Source organism: Pseudorasbora parva, chromosome 10, assembly GCF_024679245.1.
Source record: "Pseudorasbora parva isolate DD20220531a chromosome 10, ASM2467924v1, whole genome shotgun sequence".
In the NCBI taxonomy this organism is placed as follows: domain Eukaryota; kingdom Metazoa; phylum Chordata; class Actinopteri; order Cypriniformes; family Gobionidae; genus Pseudorasbora; species Pseudorasbora parva.
The window spans coordinates 4,513,128-4,536,860 of NC_090181.1; the positions used below are offsets into that span (position 1 = coordinate 4,513,128).

At 37.6% G+C, this 23,733-nt stretch overlaps 1 protein-coding gene across 1 annotated transcript in view; it reads left to right on the forward strand.

Moving 5' to 3' along the window:
- tpo (thyroid peroxidase) overlaps nt 1-23,733 on the forward strand; it is a 50,905-nt gene that overhangs the window by 22,319 nt on the left and 4,853 nt on the right. The window contains exons 7-11 of the mRNA XM_067454918.1: nt 2,773-3,264; nt 10,318-10,576; nt 12,914-13,084; nt 16,228-16,465; nt 22,092-22,300. Of these exons, the coding sequence (XP_067311019.1) occupies nt 2,773-3,264; nt 10,318-10,576; nt 12,914-13,084; nt 16,228-16,465; nt 22,092-22,300 (1,369 nt within the window). The remainder of the gene's footprint in view (nt 1-2,772; nt 3,265-10,317; nt 10,577-12,913; nt 13,085-16,227; nt 16,466-22,091; nt 22,301-23,733) is intronic.

Consider the following 23,733-nt stretch of genomic DNA (forward strand, 5'->3'; position numbering starts at 1 on the left):
TTTTTGTTAAACTATTCAAATATATATTTGAACTTAGAATATTTCGTTGACATCCCTACTCTACAGCCAGCATATTGAGCGTTGCGATTGCTCTTATTAATTATTCTATGAGGGCTCTGTCCATCTCCTGCTCATACTGTCTCTGGTGTTGTTTATTATTAATCATGAGCAACATCTATTTTCATATGAGCGTCACCAGCAGCTAGTTTTCTGCTATTGACTGGATAAGACATTCCCCCAGACATTTCATTAGAATTATCTCTCGCTTTGACATCCAATGTCAAGGAGTAGGTGACTGTTCTCATTTTTAGAAATCATTGACAGAAGTTCATTTCATTTAAACAGATAAAATGCCATGCGTTTCCTCAGGGGCGACGTCATTGTCTAGCGCTCGCTTTGTCTGACGGCCTCCGGTGAGTCAGAGGTGGGAATATATTTGACTCCGAGGACAGTTCGGGACTGTTGATTCGGAACAACGAAGATGAATCGAGGAATGTGGCTGAGCCCTATAATTAAAAAGAAAATATATCTCATTGATTACTTCTTTATCTCCGGCGAACCTCATACGCTATTGAAAATGGGGGTCACGGCAGCACCTTTTTGTTGGCCGGTCTGGATCCTCCGGGGCTCGAAATGCTCATAAAAATATGGGGAGTTTGTGCTGGTTTGTAACTAATCTCACTGTCCCCAGCCAGAGGCAAGAAGGACACTTTCATAGATATACAAAATAGCATTTTATTCCTGCCCACCCTGAGCCATACACGCATACGGCATACTAATACTCAGAGTTTCATGATAGACCGGCCGCTCTCGGCATCCGCCCCGTAAATGACAGACAGAAAATAAACGAAAAGATTTGTGATCGGTTTTGTCCGTCCCTAAAGGAGCATGTTTTGCTCTTCCAAAGCTCAGTTTCATTATTCATTTAATTGTTTATTCAACATGAAATGCCATTCCATGCCATTGCATTTTGCTTCCATAATGTGAAAAATCCATAATGAGAAAAACGAGATTTTATATAATGAGATTTTATACATTGAGATTTCGCAAGAGGGACGTTTAACTGTCAACTTCATTATTGCAATGCATTATAAAGCAGAATGGATGTTGTGTGCATGTGCATTTTGTAGAAAACAAATTAGCAGCACATCCGAGACCCAAATCAGTAACATGGAAATGTAAATTAAATTAAATAAACTCAGAATCTATGTGCAAATATGCTTTTTAGTTTCAGCTCAAAATTGCATACTTCATCGATTTAGTTCTCAATGATAAGTTGCACGAATAGATTCATATGAGGAATATAGTTCAGCCAGTAAATAATATTCTGTGCACCCTCATGCCTTTTACAACCTGCTTCCATCAAACACAGAAACTGGAAAAACACAGGGGTGCAAACTTCTCAGTTTTCTGTGAAATTTGTCATTTTCAATCAAAAATAAGGTCATTGTTGTGATTTGTCTAGATCTGATGAGTTGGTAGCCAGGGCGGATTCATGGTGAATATAATAAGTCAGCAGCGAAAGACGACTCATTTCTCCATTTGCGCAGGAGACTGTTTCTGACCGCTTTCTGAGAGACGCAGTTTGGAGTTTTGAGTTTTAAAGGTCCCATTCTTTGCGATTCCATCTTTCAAACTTTAGTTAGTGTGTAATGTTGCTGTTAGAGCATAAATAATACCTGTAAAATTATAAAGCTCAAAGATCAATGCCAAGCGAGATATTTTATTTAACAGAAGTTCCCTTTCAAAGCCTACAGCGAGCGGCCGGTTTGGACTACACCGCTGCACTTCCTGCTTTAATGACGCAACTAAAACCGTCTGTTGACGAACCCTCCGCCCACAAGAACACGCAAATTCAGGGGCGTTGTCCTTTTGCTCTCGCAGGTCGAGAATAGGAAGCGTTGTTTTTGTAGAGTGTGTTTGTCGCCATGCCATTGAAACGCTGTTATTTTCATCCCGGAGTCAAATCACCTTTGTTTGGCCTTCCCACGGACGCTGTACGAGATCAATGGCTACAGTTTAGGGTTAACTCGGTTCCGGAAAATTATAATCACAATTTAAAACTGTGCAGCACATTTTGCTGAGGACTGCTTCCTCAATCTCAATCAGTTTAATGCCGGATTCGCAGAAAGATTATTCATAAAAGATGACGCAGTTCCCTCTTTGTCTGGAGAAGGCGTTGTTTATGGACCACAACCGGTAAGTGTGTTTTATTATTAAAGTCGGTCCGTTTAACAGTTTATGTAACTCATGACACAAAGTGCAACGCTGTTTAGCTTTGTTAACTAACGTTAGATGGTAATTGAAACTAATCAGAAAAACTTAGTATATAAAAGTGTAATTCATTCAGACACCATTGATTGTTGGTGTTTGTAATGATCAGTTTAAACTACTGAATAGACAGCTGACCATTCTGAAACATCCAGCAAAAGTCTTTCCTGAGCAGGTTGTAATCGATCCTCTTCGATATTCTCCGGGTCTGATTCCGGCTCAAATTGATAAGGCAATATAGACATTTTGCCTTATCAACATGAACTCATGTTATATTGCACACTGTAAACATAATCAAAGCTTCGAAAACACGCGAAGAACGGGACCTTTAAATCATTTGTATGTAAAGCACTTTGAATTGCCATTGTGTATGAAATGTGCTATACAGATAAACTTGCCTTGCCTATCACAAAAATGGAAGTTAAAGTGACAGTAAACTTTTTGTTCTTTGTCTTTTTTTTTTTACTGTGTATACACCGTCATCTTCTCTCTTACACACAGATTCCAAAGGATGATAAGCTCTCCAGAAATAAAAGCTGTCTTCCATTTTTCCGTTCTTCACCTGCCTGCCTAAGCGGTCAGACAGACGTCCATCACGCTCCACAGAGACAACAGATGAATTCAGTCACGTCTTTTATAGACGCATCAACCGTATACGGGCATTCGGCAGACCTCGAGAAAACCCTCCGAAACCTCTCCAGCTCCGAAGGTCTGCTGGCGGTCAATAGTAAACACACAGATAAGGGCCGGCCGTACTTGCCCTTTGTCTCTGTCCGGCCGTCCGCCTGCCTCCAGGATCCTGGGTCGGAGCGGGTCGAGTGTTTCGCGGCGGGTGACAGCAGGGTAAATGAGATCCTGCCCCTGTCTGTCCTCCACACACTCTGGGTGAGAGAACACAACCGGCTGGCCAAACACCTGACACGACTCAACCCTCATTGGGGGTCAGAGATCCTCTACCAGGAGACGCGCAAAATCATTGGGGCGCTGCATCAGGTAACAACCACCTCTACACTGTGAAAAAAACTAGCATGTTGTAGTTAATCAGTTTCACACAAAGAGTGCTGGGTTTTTTTTAACTTTAAAGGAGGTGTATGTAAGATTGTGGCCAAAACTTAGCCTGACGTGGTCTGATGCTCCATTGGGCTGTAACTATTGGGCATTTTCAAACTAGGAAAGACATTAATTGGATAGACCTACAACCAATCAGAGCAATGGAGCGACGCATAACATTAGTTGTCAAACGTCAACTGAACTCAATTGCACTGTGTTGCCATGTCTGCGGTTTTTCCGTGGGTTGTTTGCGGCTTGAAGCGACCTCATGTTATGTGATATATAGACCCAGGAATGTGAATTTTAGCAGGCAACCTTGCCAAAATAACACACATTTTACCCCCTTAAATGCCATTTAGTTCATCCAGGCTAGACGAAACTGGTACTGCAATCACTTTCAGATGACTGTAGAGCGGTGTCCCTCTCTCCCCCTGACTCGAGGTTGCCAGATAGGCTGCAGAATCCAGCAGGAACGTTTGTAGATCTGCAGCTGTGGTAACTAGAACAGATCTGGCAACCCGGATGCCCAAACACTACTGACTTTGTGATTGGTCGATAGGTGGAGGGCGGAGCTTCAGGCCAAAACACAATATGACATCATCAACATCAGTTGAGGGCTGCAACAACAGCTTTTAAATGACAATATCCTGGCCGGACTACTGTTGTCAGTGGTATAAGTATTTGAAATTAACATGATTTCTTAATGTCTAGAGACAAATCAGGGCCATTTTATGAGTAATTGAAATACATTTCTTACATACAGTTCCTTTAAATATTAGCACAATCACAAATATGATATTGATTTTTTTGACAACAGTTCAATTTTATTTTAAAATTTACTGTCTGGAGGGGAAATGCCTTTACAAAAATGATTTCTTTGAAACAATGAAACTTTGAATACATGTGTAAATTTATGCTAAACATATTCCATGAATTACTTGACAAACGTGACCTCTGATGGGCAATTACTGATTTTGAATGGCTGCAATTTTGGGGTCTCATTGTCTCCACTGACCTTAAGCCACACATCAGCATGAAGAGCAGAAGAGAAAACCCGTCAGTACTGAGACACACTGTCAGTTCTGAGTCTGGATCAATGTTTTCACCTGTGCTAAATAGAAATCAGATTTGACTGAAGAAGTAATTGAAGTGACCGTTTATTCTTGCATTATCTGTAATCAGTGTAATTTTCGGTATAATTTGTCAACAACCTTTTTTCACTGATGAAAACGAGACGATAACTAAACAAAAACCAGTTTAAGATGACAAAAACTATAATGAAAATCTACTGTAATTTTTGTCAATGAATAAAAACCAGAGGAAAATGGCCGATTAGGGAAGATATCCCGTCTGATCTGATGTCCTGTGTAATATATGTGCACATTTGAATTATAGCGTGTGGATCTAACGGCCGGAAAACACGGCACTGATGAGCTTCTACAGGCTCACGCAAGCGGCTCAATCAATGAATAATAGGGGGGTAACGATACACTAGTGTCACGATTCAATATAAATCGCGATACTGACCTCACGATATGTATCTGACATTTTAAGCCAAAATAGTGTTTTTTTTATTTTTTTTTATTAAAATAATAATATTATTATTATCAGGACCCACAAATACTCCCCCATTGCATTATTATACATTATATGCAACATTATATATAGTCGTTTAATGTAATAATGTCACTGAAACTTTGTAAACGTTCATGTTTTTTCCCGCACGCATTACTCGCGCAGGGCTCGACATTAACGCTTGTCAAGTGACAAGTGGATTTTTTGAAGGGGCAAGTGAAAAAGAATTTTACTTGCCCAACGGACAAGAGCCTGAAAACAAAAAATAACTAGCAAATCACCAAAACGCACAAATGATTGTGCATTAATTTAGTGTAAGTGGCGAGCGATAGTGGTGTATAATATTATATGATGAACTGACGATAACAAGGTCCCGCTGTTGGCACTCGTGCAGCCTCTCGAGGAGAAATTACAACACTAGAGCGTTTAAGCCGTTTCCTGAATACCATCATCACGACTTCAAATGACACTGCTTTCATATGACAGTTTCATAAACAATTAATTAACATTCACTTACATTTACATTCACTTAAAGTCACTTACATTTTAGATGCAATACTGAGTGCTTTTGTTCGATTTCAGCAGCGAAAATCTTTCACAGCAGAACCGTAACGCGTCTCACAGCAACAAGTGTGTTACTGAACGATTCAGTGTTCGAATGAATCATTTGAATGAATGACTCAATGGCTGACTCATTAAGACGGCCACCTGCTGCCACCTACTGGAGGTTTAGTTTCATGTTTAAACATACTTTCCAATATTTGTTATTTGTCTATTCAAAACTACAAATCTCAAAACATTATTTAATGCAGTTGTAATTTTTCAGATTTTCAAATTTTTAATTTAACAGCCCTTAATTTGTCTTAATTTAATGTATTGATCAAATTGAACAATATAAAATTAAACCTGAAGCATAGCCTATATTTAATAAGAATAGGGGGGAAATGCCCCCTAAAAGGTAAAAATATCACAAATTTGAAATGATTCGATAAAAAAAATCACAAATATGCAGATTTAAAGTCAAAGCTGATTGAACACTGGTGAGAATATTGCTTCAGAATAAATTATAGTTACAACACACACACACACACACTTTTTTCCGAACAAGCACTTTTTTTACTCGGACAAGTGAATGAACGATTTACTTGTCCGAAGGACAAGCACATGAACATGCTTAATGTCAAGCCCTGTCGGACCAAGGTCCTGCCTGGCCTGTTATTAATACACTATACATATAAAAATAAACCATCTAAAATGCTTGGAACAATCATGCTACGAAAACTAAATGTGATCTGGTAATTTAAATGCTGTTTGCGCTTTGACTTTGAGGAGTGTCATTCTGGTGTTGTGCCGAATTCTGACCCCGGGCAAATTATTACTCCCCTAGTATTGGTAGGTTTAGGGTTAGATGTCGGGGAGGGGTTAGAATTATGCAATCAGGTAGTGACTTCAACGAGGGGGTAATAATTTGGCAAAAATTCGGCACAACACCAACACCAGTGTGCTTCAGATGATCAATGCAATCCGTCACAGTTCTAATCGCAAGAAAGCTCGTCAAAATGGCCGCTCTCAAACTGTAAATGTTTAAAAGAACTTTAATTCTGCATTTACACTCTCTCATGCCGTTTTTGCTTGTCACACAATCATTTGAACGTCCGTGTTTACTACAGTATGTGCGTTGCTGTAAATCTGTTCGCCATAGCCATCATTCGTGTCTCTTCAGAAGACTTGGATTTGGCTTAGACACTCGATTAGTTATTTTTACGATGCCTTTAATGACATTTTTTGGGATCTTTTACGTTTGAGAGGAATAATGGACGAAGCATTGAGAACGTTGTAAGTGTACAAACAGTTTAATAAGAAGATACTTCATAAAGACAGTACATTACCAAGGGGGTAATCTAGCGCTCGGAAAGCGTTCCACCCATAGGGGCGGCCATTGCTAACCAAGCCATCACCTGCTGTTAGCATCCCATTGACTCCCATTCATTTTTGAGTCACTTTGACAGTGAATAACTTTACATCTGAGGCGTTTAAAGACTCCATTTGTCCATTGTCTATTTCTAAAGAAACACACCAATGCATAAAAGGCTCCATTACCTTGTATCTTACACTATCGCCCCGCAGAAGCTGTTTTTGTAAAAATAGGCTAACTATTGCGTCATAACCAACGCGACTCTGTCGCACAGCTGAGAAATTACCGTATAGACCTGAGGAGATGCTCAGAAGCAATCTTTAGTGTCTATGAGACAGTCGGGGGGACGGGGAGACACAAGGGAGAAGAATGGGGAGAAGCCGATAGTGAGCCAAAAGCAACGGGACAAAACATTAAAACAACGTGATTTAGATTTCACTTTCATCAGGAAGTGAGTGCTTCTAATTGACTTAATTTTCCGCGTTAAAGTCTATGGGATTGCTCTGTCCATTTCTTTTACTGTCTATGTACATTACGCGTATACAGACAGGAGCCATCTTGGAAAACAGTCTCGACGAGTCGAGCCACGAGCGCTGTGCTAAGTGATGAACTGTGACTTGGAATCTCATATGGTCCGTTGTTTCTGGAAGAAAACACTGAACGCAACAGAGAAAATAAATAAATACATTTTGTTTAAAAAACTGAACGCAACCAGCTCACTTAGTACAGTGTTGACTCGTCGAGACTGTTTTCCAAGATGGCTGCCGTCTGTATACGCATAATATACTGTCTTTATAAAGTATCTTCTTATTAAACTGTTTGTACACTTACAAAGTTCTCTCTCTTTACATTTGATTTTCATGAAAACGCATCCCAGAGAACCATCTACTCTGTAACCCTGTGTTAATTACCACTAGGGTCATTTCTCACCGGAGTTGTCCTTTAACTGTGTTTGAAGCACTAACCATTTGAGTTGCCTAAAATGAACTTAACAGATCGTGTCCTATACAATTCCTATAAAAAGTGAGTCCTCTGCCCATATGGTCAGTGTTCAGCTCCCGCAGCGATCAGGATCTGAGGCTGTTTATTTTTTTAGCCGTACAGTAACGGCCGTAAATTTCTAGCAGTGTTGCTCATGGTCACGTATGCTATTTTTCTCTTGTCTGAAAGTGTCCAATTAAAGTCTCATCTTCAGTTTGAGAAACATGTTGAGCTTTAGGGGTTGAAAACTCCTTTATATTAGTGCAGCTCTCCTGACAGCTGCTTCAGGAGAGACCGGCTCGTGTCTTATGATTCAGAGCACTGCTGCTTTACTATCCTTCAGACATACTACTACAGCTCATGGTAATGTTTTGTTTTACATTTTACCTGTATATTATATATTTCATTTTTTAAAGGTTTAGTAATTTTTGAGTATTTTTAATATGTTCATATAATTTTTATTCATTTTCAACCAATTCAAGTTTTTGTTATTTTAGGAAATTAAACTAAATGAAAATGAGAAGCGAGATAATATATATATGATAAAAAAGAACATAACAAAATGATATATATATATATATATATATATATATATATATCATTTTTTTATGTTCTATTTAATAATTGTACTGTTATTATTAATTAGTTTTTAAACAAAAATATTATTGTTATTTATTATTAATATTATTGTTTATATTATAATTTTTGTTTTTAAACATGTATAACAAACGTATTATTATTATTATTATTATTATTGTTGTTATTATTATTATATTAATTCGTTTTTGTTTTTTAAACATGTCTAACAAAAACAAAACTAATTATTATTTCGCATTATCATTCTAATTATTATTAATTATTAGTATTTTTAATATTAATATTAATTAGTTTACCATGTATAAGAAAAACGAATAAGCGAGACTTATTTTTATTATTACTATTATTAATTAGTTTTTTGTTTCAACATCTACATATTTTATTAATTTTATCATTTTTAATTTTATCAATTGATATCAAGTTAAATCGAATCTGTATAAAACAGTATAAAATAAAGCTGCATTGAAGCTATAAGGGGGTTAATATCTGAAATAAATGGCAGATGATATCATTTATTTTTGCAATCAAATCAGTATATACTTGGCACACACAAAAAAATAGGATGTCATTGCAATGAATAAAGGGGCAGTTCACCTACAGCTCATATGAGATCAGATGAGATGTTCATTCTTTTATATTTTATCATCAAGGTATTCATGAAGCCTGTTGATTAAAAGACTTTAGGCCATGTTACAGTATATAAATGACACTTTAAATGCAGTTAAATGATGAACCTGATGAATGTGGCGGCATCGGTCGCTTTCTGTGGCGAACAGACAGTAAAACAGATCCTCCTCGCTGGGCAGAGAAGAAATTCAGGGATTAAAGGCCTTGAGCCGTGGATGTAAAACCCTCCTCCTCTCAAAGCGGCCCTCGCCGAATCAAAGAGACATTTGATCGCTCTCACAAGCATCTCTAAGGTTGAATGCTGCCCGGGCCCCGTAAATTAAAGTGGCAGAGAAAGTGACTCTAAAGTAGTGCAGAAGCCACAGAAAAGGCTTACATCAAACGGAGTGCAGTGTTTTAACAAAGTCCCGCAGGGGCCGACTTCACACAACCAGTAAAAACAGTTTCCAGTCAGCGGCGGCGAAGCTGCTGTATTACGGTTTTATGGACAGCGGGTTTTGATTTATACGTCCCCTCCGTGGAGGGCCAGCCGTCAGTCAGACATGCCTCTGAAACCCCGCCGTAACATCTCTGTGCGGGGTGCCGCGCTTCTCGAGGTGAAATGCTGGACTATTTTCATAAACAGCGATAAGACTGGATGAATTTTTGAGGCGTATCACAGGGAGAAAAAGCCGTGCAATCTCATCTTATCTCCAGGCACAGGATGTCCCAAACGGCCATCTCACACAGCTCAGTATATGTACTGTACAATATCCCCCATAGACGAGTCCCACTCGCATTAGTGAGCAAATGAACCGCTTCTCGAGTTTGCATCTACAGATTTCAGAATCAGAGTATCATTAAGCAGAGCTCTAGATTTATGCACCCTGGGGCATATAGACGTGTGTTCAGTGTCTATCTATCTGTCCGTCCGTCTATCTCTCTATCTAGGGCTGGGTATTGACACATTTCATAATACGATTCCATTCCAATTTTATTAAATTCACTATCGGTTATTTTGGATGTATATCAGGTACAATACATGGCAAATTTTCTCAAGGAAAACAAATCTCTCAACTAATGGTGTAAACTATGAGAGTCAGTTATAGCCTGCTAGGTAGAAATTAACTGATCTGATTTGTACAGTACTGAAAATATCAATAACGAGAATTCAGACTGCTTAAAATGGGCTATTTTAGGCCATGTTTGTGGGCTGTGCATTGTTTTTCTAGAGTAGCCCATCGTGTCATTATTTTAGCATCGAGTCTCTGTGTTTTGTGTAGGCAGGAATACTGACTCTCTTTACATTGTTCTTCTTGCAGATCATAACCATAAGGGACTACGTTCCAAAAATCATTGGACGGGAAGCGTTTGATGAGCATATCGGTCCGTACGAGGGCTATAACGACTCTGTGAATCCTTCTGTGTCAAACGTGTTCGCCACGGCTGCGTTTCGCTTTGGTCATGTGACCATCTCACCGGCTCTCAGGAGACTCAACCAGAGCTTCCAGGAACACGAGCGCTTCCCTTCTCTGAGTCTTCATCAGACCTTCTTCAGCCCTTGGAGACTCATAAAAGAAGGTGCGGCAGCTCTTTATGCTCTTTTCATTATAATCTAGCCAGACTTTTGATCATCGCTGTATAGTCAGATTCTTTGTGCAGTTTATTCTGATCAAGAACATATATTAAGACTTGTTTTTATAGGTTTTATCTATAAGTAGCTATTAATACAGGTATTTTGACTTGTTTTAAATTGTATACAATACAGTAAAAACAAGTGAAAGTAAGATAAAATGCAGTGTTGCTTATTCACAGTGTTTAGATATTTTAACTGGAAAACAAGGTAAAAAGCAAAAACATATTAAAAAGTAATTTTTTGACAATTAAGAGCTTGAAGTGTGCGTGTGTGCATGCGAGATTGTGTGTGTGTGAGAGTGTGTATACGTGTGTATGTGTGAGCGTGTGTGTGTGAGTGAGAGTGTGTGTTCCGTATTTGTGTGTGCTGATGGAGACTGCTGCCAGATGCTCTTTTCAAAATATTAAAATGCATCTCATGTTGATAAGAAAGAAGTAAAAGTGTTTCAGAGAAAGGCTGACTTCATTATAGAGCTGATTCATGCGTACATGTCCAGGCAAGGGACAGACATATTGAATATGTCACTATTAAATTATTACTGCTGCAACTGGCAGACTCATTAATGAATCACTGAATAGTGCCTCTCATTGGGTTTCTAACTGAATGTATCCTTTGAAGTTCAAATCAGTTGCACATCTAGAGAATCTTTACTAGGGCTGGGTAAAACAAAATATTGATTTCTCGATTTTAATCGTTTCTCATTTTTACGAACCAATATCGATTCTTAAATCCCAATAATCGATTAGTCATCCTGTTTTTAGTTGATGAATGAACTGACCATTGTAGTGCCTCTCATCCAATAAATCGAAATAATCTTTGTGCTTTATTACTATTGAAATGAAACCGTCTCAGATTTCAAATGACGTCCATTTTATTATGAAATTCGAAAACATAGTGTTTTGGTTAGCCTAGAAATCTAGACGCACCCTAGCGGCAGCAAATCTAATCTGCCCGCGAGTGTCGTCTAGGAACTCTCAATACCCTTCTGAGCTGTATTCCTCACACTCTGGACGGGCCAATCACATCGTGTATAGAGTCGGTGGGCGGGGCTATAATGACGACGGCCGAGTTGCATTTGCGTGCTTCTAGTAAACACAGAAACTGGTGGACGGCGGAGGTCTTTCGAATCAGCTTTGACCGCGACTCTGGAAGACTTGGAGTTAAGCTTTTCTCTGAGAAAAGAACAAAGAACGGCACTGAAGTCATTCTTAAAAAGGGAAGATGTGTTCGGAGTTTAGCCGACCGGATACGGCGAATGTTTAATCTGTCAACAAGCTCTGCTTCACCTTCGTTGCTCTGGTTGGTTGTAGCACTATCCTATCGCGTGCAGAGGGAGTTTGAAAGACAACCGTTTATCCGCCCCTCAGATTGAGCTGTCAATGGTGAGTTTCCAGACCAAACATCTTGATGTGGGTCTGGCTTGTCAGGCTAGTGTTTTGGTGCTGTGGCGTGAGATCGCTCTGGCTCAGCTCAAGAGAAGCGGCACATGAACGGATCTTCTCTTCTGCCTTAATACCAGTTACAGCAGAGAAAAACATGAGCATCTGAAAGTGTGTTAAAGGATAGAGTACAACTAACCGAAATCCATGTCACATGGAATCGCTCAGTGTTTCAACCACAGAAAGACGTCAAAAAACTTTTGTCAGTTTACAAAACTGTAAAGTTAATATTACAACTTTATTATTGAAAAAAAAACAGTGTAATTTAAGTGTCTGAATACAAATCAGTTAATTTTTACCTTCAGTATTATAGTAGGCCACAACTGACTCTCATAGTTTACAGCATTACATTATTTAAATACAAAATTTGCTGTGTATTTTACCTGATATTTATTTATATATATATATATATATATATATATATATATATATATATATATATATATATATATATATATATATATATATATATATATATATATATATATATATATATCATAATCAAATTTTGAAATGTGTGTCAATACCCAGCCCTAATCTTTACATACATCCTGATTTATAGAAAACTTGACAACAACAAAAATAAATCCACACATGGGGAGAAAACCGGGGAAAAATCGGATTTGACAATAACACAAAACAGGTTAAACCGGACAAGAATTGTTACAGAAACATTGCTAAGCTCCATTTTACATGATATATTCAATTTGGTATTCTTATTTACAAGGGCAATCATTAAGTTTATTGCTCCTCAGTACTGTAATCCACACATTTGGGAATATGATCAAAAATGGCTGCACTGTCTGTCGGCCAGTGTTTCATGGCATGTTTTGTGCTCTGAAGGTGGACTGGATCCGGTGCTGCGGGGGCTTCTGGGCCGGCCGGCTGCCCTGCAGAACCAGGACTATCTGATGACAGAAGAACTGACAGAAAGACTCGTGGTGCTCAACATCCCAGAGACTTTGGATCTGGCTGCTCTGAACCTGCAGCGGGGACGAGATCACGGCTTACCAGGTGACTACCTCACATGACCCTTAGTTTGGCAATATTATTTATTACAATGTTATTACACAACATTTGAGCTCGGTGTAGTTCGGTCTGTTTGGACTTGATCCGTAGAGGAGTAATTAAGCCCGAACGGAAACTGAACAATGAGATCATCAGGGCGGGATTTGGACAGATGATCAAGAGTAACGTAATCACGTCATCAAAGGGGCTTGGATGATTTTGTTCAAATCCTAAACGAAGAGCTTGTTTGTATCTGCATTTACCTTCACTATTTCTTTCTGAAATGATGATCGTGTTGGTAAGTACTCAGTGTATCCTTACATTTTTTTTCCGGCAAAGATCGTTTATTCCAGCGCGTGTGCAGACAGGGTTGTCTGGACACAAGTTGTATTTTGTTGTATAAACTGTCAAGTTTATACAACAAAACCCGCCAACTAATAGCCCAAAACAATAGCTTCTCGGGGGGTTCTCTGGAAAAAAAAAAGGCATTTAGGGGGTAAAATGTGTGTTATTTTGGCAAGGTCGCCTGCTAAAATGTACACTCATGGGTCTATATATCACATAATAGTCGCTTCAACCCACGGACATGGAAAACAACCCGCGGGAAAACCGCAGACTTAGCAACACAGTGCAGTTGAGTTCTGTTGACGTTTGACAACTAACGTTATGTGCCGCTCCGTTGCTCTGATTGGTTGTTGGTCTATCCAATTGCTGTCTTTCCTAGTTCGGTTGAAACATGCCCCATAATTACAGCCCAATGGAGCATCAGACTCATATTCTGACTAGAATTGAGTATGACCACGTCAGGCAATGCAATGACACTATTGGACAAGAACTGAACTGAAGGATGACATCACATGCTTTATAGATGAATCAAGCTCATTTTATAATTGGTGATCTTTACACAGTTATTGATCTGGACTAAATCAATACTGAACTAAGTTCGGCTGAATAATGACTGTCTTTTTTTTAGAGCTGCTTTACAGCAGAATTGAATCTGTTTTGCAATCATTATATTCCTGTTTATCACTGTAAATCTGCTTTGAAACAATCAGTACTGCAATATAGAAATGTGACTTGACTTAGTTACCTTAAATCATAAAAACACTTTTATTACTGACATAACATTAAGCTTTCAGCTAGTTGCCGAGGCATCATTTCTCATTTCATTTAGTTTTTAGAGAGGTATGCTGTATCCAATTATTTTGATAGATGGAAACAAGAGCCTTTTCTATTTTCAGTATTGTTTTGACCATTGAAAATGGGTAAAATTCAAGTTTAAACATGGAGTCAAATACAGCATATGATATACCATATAGGGCCTTAAAAATTAAGATTCCTAAAGAAACGTTTATTAAGAATGAGAATCTAGAAGGATATTTGAATATCTTTAATACTTTCGTGAGTTACAAGGATGAATATTTTAGCACTCAGACAGGAATGTTGTATGCAGGTGGGTTGATCAAAAGAAAACATCTCTAGTTTCAACATTATATCAGCTGTGTGCAAACAAAGTGACCCACATTTGGATTTTGTCCACTGAAAATGTGTACAGTTGACCAGTTTACCCATGGAGCCGCTTTAAGATCTCCATTTCTCTGGGGTTTGATCCATATATAGCCTTTAAAATGAAGATACCAATAGAAATATTTGTTATGAACCAGAATCTTAAAGGATATTAAGAGATCTTTAACACAAAAGAAGTACTTTTCCCCCATTTTTGAACTGTTATTGTTCGCATATCACACCAGTCCTCAGGTCTTTACACTGGCTTCCAGTTACATTTAGGATCGACTTTAAAGTACTATTACTTGTTTATAAATCACTCAATGAGCTAGGACCTCAATACATCACAGATATGCTGATTAAATACAAACCCAACAGATCACTCAGATCAGCAGGATCAAGTCAGTTAGTAATATAGAAGTTAAAATAAAAGAGTTCACTCAAAGCAAGGAGAGTCTGCTTTTAGCTATTATGCCAGCCGCAGCTAAACCAGCTTCCTGAACAGATCAGATGTTCTCCAACAGTAGCCACATTCAAATCCAGACTCAAAACACATCTGTTCAGCTGAGCATTTACTGAATGAGCTCTGAGCACTGTATGTCCGACTGATTGCACCCTATCTTATCTCTTTATTCTTTTTATAATTGTTTTAGTTTACCTTTGTTCTTATCTCTGGTTATTGTTTATTTTATATGTTCTTTTGAGTTAAATATGATGAGTGAAAACTGGGTTTGATGGAAATAGTAAGTTTGACAATAAGGTTTGAGTATGTGTAAATCTGTGGAGGGTATGATGAGTGAGAATGGGTTTAAGAAGAAGTCTCCTGAGTAAAAATCAGGGAATAGTGATTAAAATGGATGTTATGAACGTGTTTGAGAAAGAAATGAAGGAGAGGTGTTCTAATAAAGATGGTACATGTATGTAGGCTGTAAACTGAAGAATGTTTTAATTTCATATCAGATCATCATTTTCGATCTGACCATTTTATTTGATTTTATCTTATTTTTATTATTATTATTATTATCTTTACAACTGTTTTAACTATGCTTGTTTAACATTTTTTATTCGTCCATATGGTATTCTTTTTTCTCATGCATTTGTTACCACTGTTTTAATTAATTTCTATGTAAAGCACTTTGAATTGCCATTGGGTATGAAATGTGCTATACAAATAAACGTGCCTTGCCTTGCATATAATAAAACAAAGATTGATAAAGTCAACAGATTTTACTAATAGACATCCCAATCTCTGTGTAGGAATAAAATAATGATGCTGTCATCTTTCTAAAGTCATTTTTACACCCCTGTAATTTGGCTCCAAATCTCAGGTGAAAATTGGCACTTTGACCCTCCTCTACAAAACAGTGGATTACTCAGTAAATATACATTCATGACACATAATATTTTGGCTTTCTTCTTCATTTGAATGCATTTCTTTCACCAGGAAAAAAAAAAGATCAAAATGTTTAGCCAGGGAACTCTCGCAGACTGTCTGCTTGCTTCCATCCTCAACTCCATTTACTTTACATAAAAAAAACAGTGTCAGAAATAATACAAGATTGCAGTCATTATTTACACACTTTATTAATTTTTTTAAAATCCCAACTTAAATGCCTAAAAGTCGACCGGCTCTTCTCCTACAGGTTACAATGACTGGAGGGTTTTCTGTGGATTTGCCCGAGTTGAAACCAGATCAGATCTCGCCGAAGTGGTCGGCAGTGATGTCTTGGCAGAGAAAGTAATGGATGTGTATGGACACCCTAACAACATCGACGTGTGGCTGGGAGGTTTGCTGGAGCAGGCGCTGTCTGGTGCCAGGACCGGACCGCTCTTCGCATGCTTGATCGGAAAACAGATGAAGACGCTGAGGGAAGGTGACAGGTGAGCTTTGTGTTTGCAGAGACACTGCTCAACTACAGCTAACCTGCAATCACCACAATATAGTCACTCGTCGAGTCTGGATTTTTTCGAGTATGGATTTACTTCCATATTGCTTTATACGATACAGATTGAAAGCAGCTTTACATTAATAAACAGGGAAATAACATTCATTTCAAAATCTGCTATAAAACCCAGTTAACAGGGAATATTCCCAGATCTTTGGCTAATTTTCTGGGATGGTTATTCCATTAACATTAATAGAACATTCATTCAAAGTTATCTGGTCTTTTATAATCTTCTCAAAAAAAATGTTATGAATCGTTCATGGAATGTTTTTTTTCTGAAACATTTTAGTTGGAACATTTGTCGCCATTTTTTTTATTTTTATTATATATAATTAATCGATTATATATAATCGGACCAATCGATTAAAATATTTAATCGCGATTAATCGCATGATTGTCATGAGTTAACGCGCGATTAATCACAATTTAATCGCACATTTTTAGCAATTGTAAATGTATCTTAAATGAAGTTTTTAATACTCTAATCAACATGGGTTTGGACAAATAGACCCCTTCAATGTTTTGTAAACATCGTAGTTGCGCGCTGTAAGGGTGGATCGCCTACAGTGGTTCTGACTGCAGGGTTGCCGAACGACTAAAGAAACGTGATCAGCGTGGTGGTAGAAAACTGTACATTTCTTGTCTATAACCACCCACTGCAACTTATACCAACGACGGAAATAAGCGCAGTTACAATAGCAATATGTGGGAGAGCGTTGCTTTAATGTGACTATATTGTATTGCAATAGGGAGCACTTCAAAGTCAATACCAAACAAAAACTAGTTAGCAAATCATTTATAATTGAAAGAATTTAATGACAAAATCCGGTTATGGTTACACTTAAAATAGTTACAAAATAGATGAATGAGATGATAAAACTTATACCATTAATCGTACCCAGCATGTGTAGAATGTTACCTGAGAGATAGAGAGACAGAGAGAGATAGAAAGATAGAAAGAGAGAGCAAAGAGAAGAGCCAAAGAGAAGAGCCAAAGAAGGCCCTAGAAGAGACAGCCAGAGAAAAAGACAGCGTCAGAGGAAAGAGACCCCCAGAGAAAAAGAGAGACCGTCAGAGGAAGAAGACCTCGAGCAACAGTTGTAATCTTCTTTTATACATCCCTTGACCATGTGACTGAAACCCGGAGACATTCAAACGGACCAGTCAGACCAAACTTCCCCCACTGTACTACAGGTGTGGCACCATTTGGCCTACAGGCCCTCAACATCTCTTTGTCTTTAGGAATCCCAAACAGCCCCACTGATAAGAGAGAGGGGGGTGAAACACAGTAAAACAAATGTCTTTGTTCAAAGAAAAATATCAAAATATCTTTGATTATTTTGGATTCTTTCACGCGCAGCATGGGGTCAGAAAAGCAACGCGGTCTACTGTAGTCATAGTGAAAGCGCTAATGTAAAGACAGTCTGCAGCATGCCACAGGTCGAATTGCCAGATATCAAACTTCACCTAACTATTGAATCAGGCTACAGTTTACAGAAAACATTTTGTTTACTTACCAAGGCTTAACTCTACAGTCGTTGTCACAATGTTGGTGCTAGCCTGCGGCTAACTACTGACGTTAAATTACCACATTTTTTTTCTACCTTGGCTAAAGTCAGGTAATTGGACCAGCTTAGGTTCACTACAAAGGGCAAGTATTTATAATGCACATATAAAACACAGACAATGACTATAAACGTACCAATTTATATTGTTTGTGCTAGATTAAATGAATATACAAAAGCATCGTTAGCCAAAAGCATTATTAGTTTCATTATCAACATAGTTCGAGTCTGTGTTTCCCGAAATCATCGTTCGAACGCAACGATAGCTTTCGACCTGTGCAGTAGATTGTCTTGTTTGCATGACATATGTGGACTTAATCTTATCTTGAGCAAAATAAAGCAAGCTGACATTCAGTACGATCATATATTTTATTTTGAATACATACAAATGTAATTTATGTCTTTTAGTTTGTCAATGCACCTTTTTTGAAGAGTGCATGTGCGTACATTAAGAACGATCTTAAACGAATCTGGAAATAAAGCAAAATAACGGAGAAAAAAAGAGAATTAGTCCTCAGATGTCATGTCTATAATTTATAGCAAAAAAACTCTAGCATGAATTCGATCTCAAGCTAATTCATTAAAAGCAGTTATTACTCCACCACCTGCGTGACATTAACACACCCCAGCCCGTTATAGCTTGCAGCCACATGTCGTTGATGTTCTTTAACGGATGAGATCCTGTGAAAATCCTGAAAAACTTTAATTCACAACTGGTGCGATTTTCACAGTTCACGATGCAAGTAGGCATTTTGTTCTTGACGAGAAATTCTCTGGTTAACATACAATTCAATGGGATGGAACGAACTTTCCGACCCCGACTTGCGCTCTGCGAACTGTGAATTTTCCTGTGACGTCACCCGTGAAGGGGTATATATGCATGCTTTATGCAAATGTGCATTTATTATTAGTGAAACCATACTTATTCAATAATAATCAATACAGCATGAAGACTAGACATATCAAAGGTCAATGTTCATGTCTCTTAAACCTAAACTTAAAAATTCAGAATAAGCAGTGATTTCTCTCATTTTAAGAATATAAAGGGAGTTTTTACACTGGCAGTTTAATTTAGAGCAGGGCACAGTTCGAATGAAAAATTGGTAATGTGAAAGCTGTAATGCGGACCGGTGAGCGCACCAGTACCACACCATACCTGGAGGAGGTCCATATTCCACCAGTAGGAATATAGTGCGGCCCCTTTAAGAGATCCGCGTTCCCTCGGTATTTTGTATGTGTGACGAACTGTGCCGCGATTCACTTGGAGTCTTGGACATTGTGAAGAAGACGTACTCGGGAGCGCTATTGTTCAGAAAAGTAACCTGCGTATTAATTTTAGCCGATTGCAATGTATTTTGTTCAATACAATACAATACAATTCAATACAGTAAAACACATGTACTCTGTAATTGGTGATGGTGTAAATGATTTACCTCAGAATGAGGCACTTTTCTTTCTTATAGACCTGAAGTCTAATAAAAGTTCAACAGAAAATATAGTGGCTTAGGCAAGAACTGCACTTTTGGTTTAGAATAGTAATGTTAATGTCAACCCTTTTATTTCCCTATTAACGTTTGCTGCTGCCTCCTTTGCGTCTGACTGCTCTCACTTTCTCCAATTACGGGCTATGCCATGGATCAAACGTTAACGTGCGTTAATAAATTTAGTGCCGTTAAAATGATTTTGCGTTAACGCGTTAACTTTGACAGCCCTGTTTTAAATGTTACTAATTGTTTCTGTCTTTCTAAAAAACTTTCTACTAAAAACTGACTTTCCCATAATGTTTGAAGAACGATAAAATGGAATGTTTCCTAAACTTTTGCATAACCAAAAAAGTTTTTAAAATGTTTAAAAAAACTGAACGGTTTTAATGTTCAAACAACAACAAACACATAACGTTTTAAAACTTAGTGGACACGTTAGGAAAGCGTTCTTAAAACATATTTTTGTTAGTTTTAATAAAATGGAATTTGTAATTTTGATGAAAGGGAATATTTCCTTAACGTTCACATAACCAAAAAAAAAAAGGTTTTAAGACGTTAAAAAACATGGATGTTTTTAAAGTAAAGTTTTCATAACTTAATGGGAACGTTAGAAAAAATGTTCTTAGAACATATTTAATTAGCAGGGAAGACAATAGAGTGCAAGTATTTTTCCATCAAGAAGAATCACAACAATAAAAATGTTGAAGTATTTGAAAATCAGACAAAAATACTAAAGAACAAAACTGTGTTTAGTGAGGGAAAGAACTACAATCCCATGAAGCACTGCGAACACCATAATCGAAATAAAAATGATGCGGAAATAAAAAAACTACTAATTTAAAAATGTTATTAAAAACAATATATTTAAGTTAATTGCAAAATATGCAATATTCTTATTCACAGTGCTTCATTTGAGTGGGCGGAGCTAAAGAGATCTTTTGGCACTTTTGATTGGTTGATTTTCTGTATAGCATCATGGGTAATGTAGTTTTTCTCTGTGACGCATGAGTATTTTAAGTAGGGCTGTGTATTGCCAAGAATCTGACGATACAATACGTATCACGATACAGGGGTTACGATACAATATATAGTAATATATTGCGATATTGTAAGAGAGGCAATATATTGCAATATTTCTTTTTTGTGTTTTTATTTTATTTAAAAGAATAAAGAACACAACCATATGCCTAAAACAAGTATTCTATTTAATTAATACAGTATAATTTATATCACTAGTCACTATTTTGTGCAGTCTGAGTAAAGGGAAATGTAAAGTGACTGCAGGATTCTTTGTGTATGTTTTAAAGGTTCACAGTATAGCAGTGGCTATTTAACAACAGAAAGTGCAGTCCATTTCATGACTGAATGACTGTTTGTTTTATATTTAATACAGTTAAGCTATTTTCTATAAAGCAGTCTATTGTATAAAGTGCTATTTCAAGTAACGTTACTGAACTGCAGAGCTGGTCATCATATCCACATCGCTGTAATCTTTCATTCTGCTGCCACCGCTGTGTGTTTATTTTGTTACTGAGAGGAAAGCGTGCAGTACATTCTATCGAAACGCTGCTCAGCAGCGCGGGTGACGTCAGGATGTTAAGCGAGCTCTGTTTCAATGTGTTTCCCCGAGTATTAGATTGTAACTTGGCCTATTTTGCAAACAAAATGATTCTTGTCGATTTCCTTAGTGGCTTCTTTTTAGCCGAAGCCAAAATGAGTCCACACTTCAGCTCTGTATACTGCGGGAGCGGAATAATGCTATCGTCTTGAGAGCTGGGTTTGCTAATGCAAACACTAGCGATGCGCGCACCTTCACTTTGCGCTTCTCCGGCTCTGCGTCAGTTCTGCGTTCTGAGATAACACACTGCCATCTAGCGGTTGGGTGTTATAAAGCCACAAATCTTGAATGTAAATAAATAAATATAGAAATATCGATACAGTGTTTTTGAAAATCGATACAGTATCGCCAAACATAATATCGCGATATTCACGTGTATTGATATTTTCTTACACCCCTAATTTTAAGTTGATATAATGCAGGCCAACAGGTTCAATGGAAGCAAATACCATGGATTAACAGCCTCATAGCTGACAGTGAGGTTTATCTCTTTAAAGGTTTATAAGTTGTGTGTTTATAAGGTCCCCTATGGAGAAAATGAATGGAGTTTTTACTTCCGGAACCCGACTGTTGTGCTCTAGAGTCATTATTCGGCTCAATTTAGTTCAGTGTTTATTCAGTTTAATAACTGTGTAAAGTTCAGCTTAGCTATGAGCAGTGGAAGACAATAGTTCAATAAATAGTCATGCAGTTCTGTTATGACTGCTACAAATGACAGAGGTTAGATGTTTAAAACGAGATTTGCTTTTCTCGTTGTCACCCTTATTTAACTTGGTTGGAGCACAAGAGATGTTTTTTGTCAAACGATTCCTTTAACTTGCCTGAGTTCATGTCAAAATTATAAGAATAACAAGTCGCATCAATCAAAATGTTGATATTTTTGGTGTGATTTAGATTCTGGTGGGAACATCCTGGTGTCTTTTCCCCAAAACAAAGAGAGGAACTACAAAGGCACTCTCTGTCTCGTGTCATCTGTGACAACAGCGGAGTGACGGAGGTTCCTGTTGATCCGTTCAGAGTAGAAACTTACCCGGAGGACTTTCTCTTCTGCGGGAACATCCCGTCATTGGATCTGGAGGAATGGAAAGAACAACCTGATGGCGGTACGAATGTGGCATGATGCCTGTGTGTGTGTGTATTAGGGATTGGATTTAAATTTACAGACACAAATTCTGCTTTGACAGCGTTTTTTTTAGATTAAGATATCAGGTTAACATGTACAAATACACTATTGTTTATTTTATATATATATGTGTGTGTGTGTATATATATGTATATATATATATATATAGTGAGAGAGAGAGAGAGAGCGAGAGGGGAGAGGGGACTTTTAACATTTAGAAAGTGTTTTTATAACTTAATTGGGAGTGTTAGGAAAAAGTTCTTAGAAAAGCTCTAAAAAGATGAGTGCAACAGCCCATCCACTTTTCCAGCACCGTTGAATTATATTTATTATATGATATACATTTGAAAGGTAGTGTAGGTCCTCTAATAATGTTTTCAGGAAATGTCTGAATTATATTTATTATATGATATACATTTGAAAGGTAGTGTAGGTGAGCTAATAATGTTTTCAGGAAATGTTTCAGTGCGATTGATATGAGTTATTCAGTGACTTGCACAGCAAAACATGCTGTTCTTCCTCAGTATTTCCATCTGATTTTCTAGTACACATATTTAAACATTCGGTAACACTTTACTTGATGGGGTGTGCATAAGATTGACATGAAACCTTCAAAATCACATGACACGTCATGAATATTAAGGAGTTTTTATGCATGTTTATGACAACAGTCACTAAGTGTCATTCGCTCGGTTATGTCATTTTGAATGCAAAGATGACATTGTGAGAAGTCTTTATGACAACTTGACATAAACCAATACATCATAACCTATCAGTGTCTTTGTCATGACAACTTGAAATTACCAAGACAACCTTTCATAAACATGACATAGCAGATTATCAAATTTAAGAAACTACTTAGCTTTATAGGGTTAAAGGGTTCACCCAAAAATGATGTCATTAACTCCTCCCCCTAAACTCCTCCCAGCAAATGCAGTCTATGCACACTTTACTGTCCATGTCCAGAAAGGGAATAAAAACATCATCAAAGTAGTCCATATGAGACATCAGTGGGTTAATTAGAATCTCTTGAAGCATCGAAAATACATTTGGGTCCAAAAATATCAAAAACTACGACTTTATTCAGCATTGTCTTCTCTTCAGTGTTCCTCAAATAAAGATTCAAACAGTTATGAATCAGTGAACCGATCAATGATTTGGATTGCCAATGTCACGTGATTTCAGCAGTTTGACACACGATCCAAACTGCTGAAATCACGTGACGTTGGCAATCCGAATCATTGATCGATTATGCACACCTCTTCAAGTAAAGTGTTACCGTTTAAATTACTGCAAATTACGCCTGTTTCTGACCCCTCCATAGACAACTACCCTACTACCTTTCTGGGCCTTGAAAGTGATTAAGACATCATTAAAATAGTCCATGTGACCCCACTGGTTCAAACTTAACTT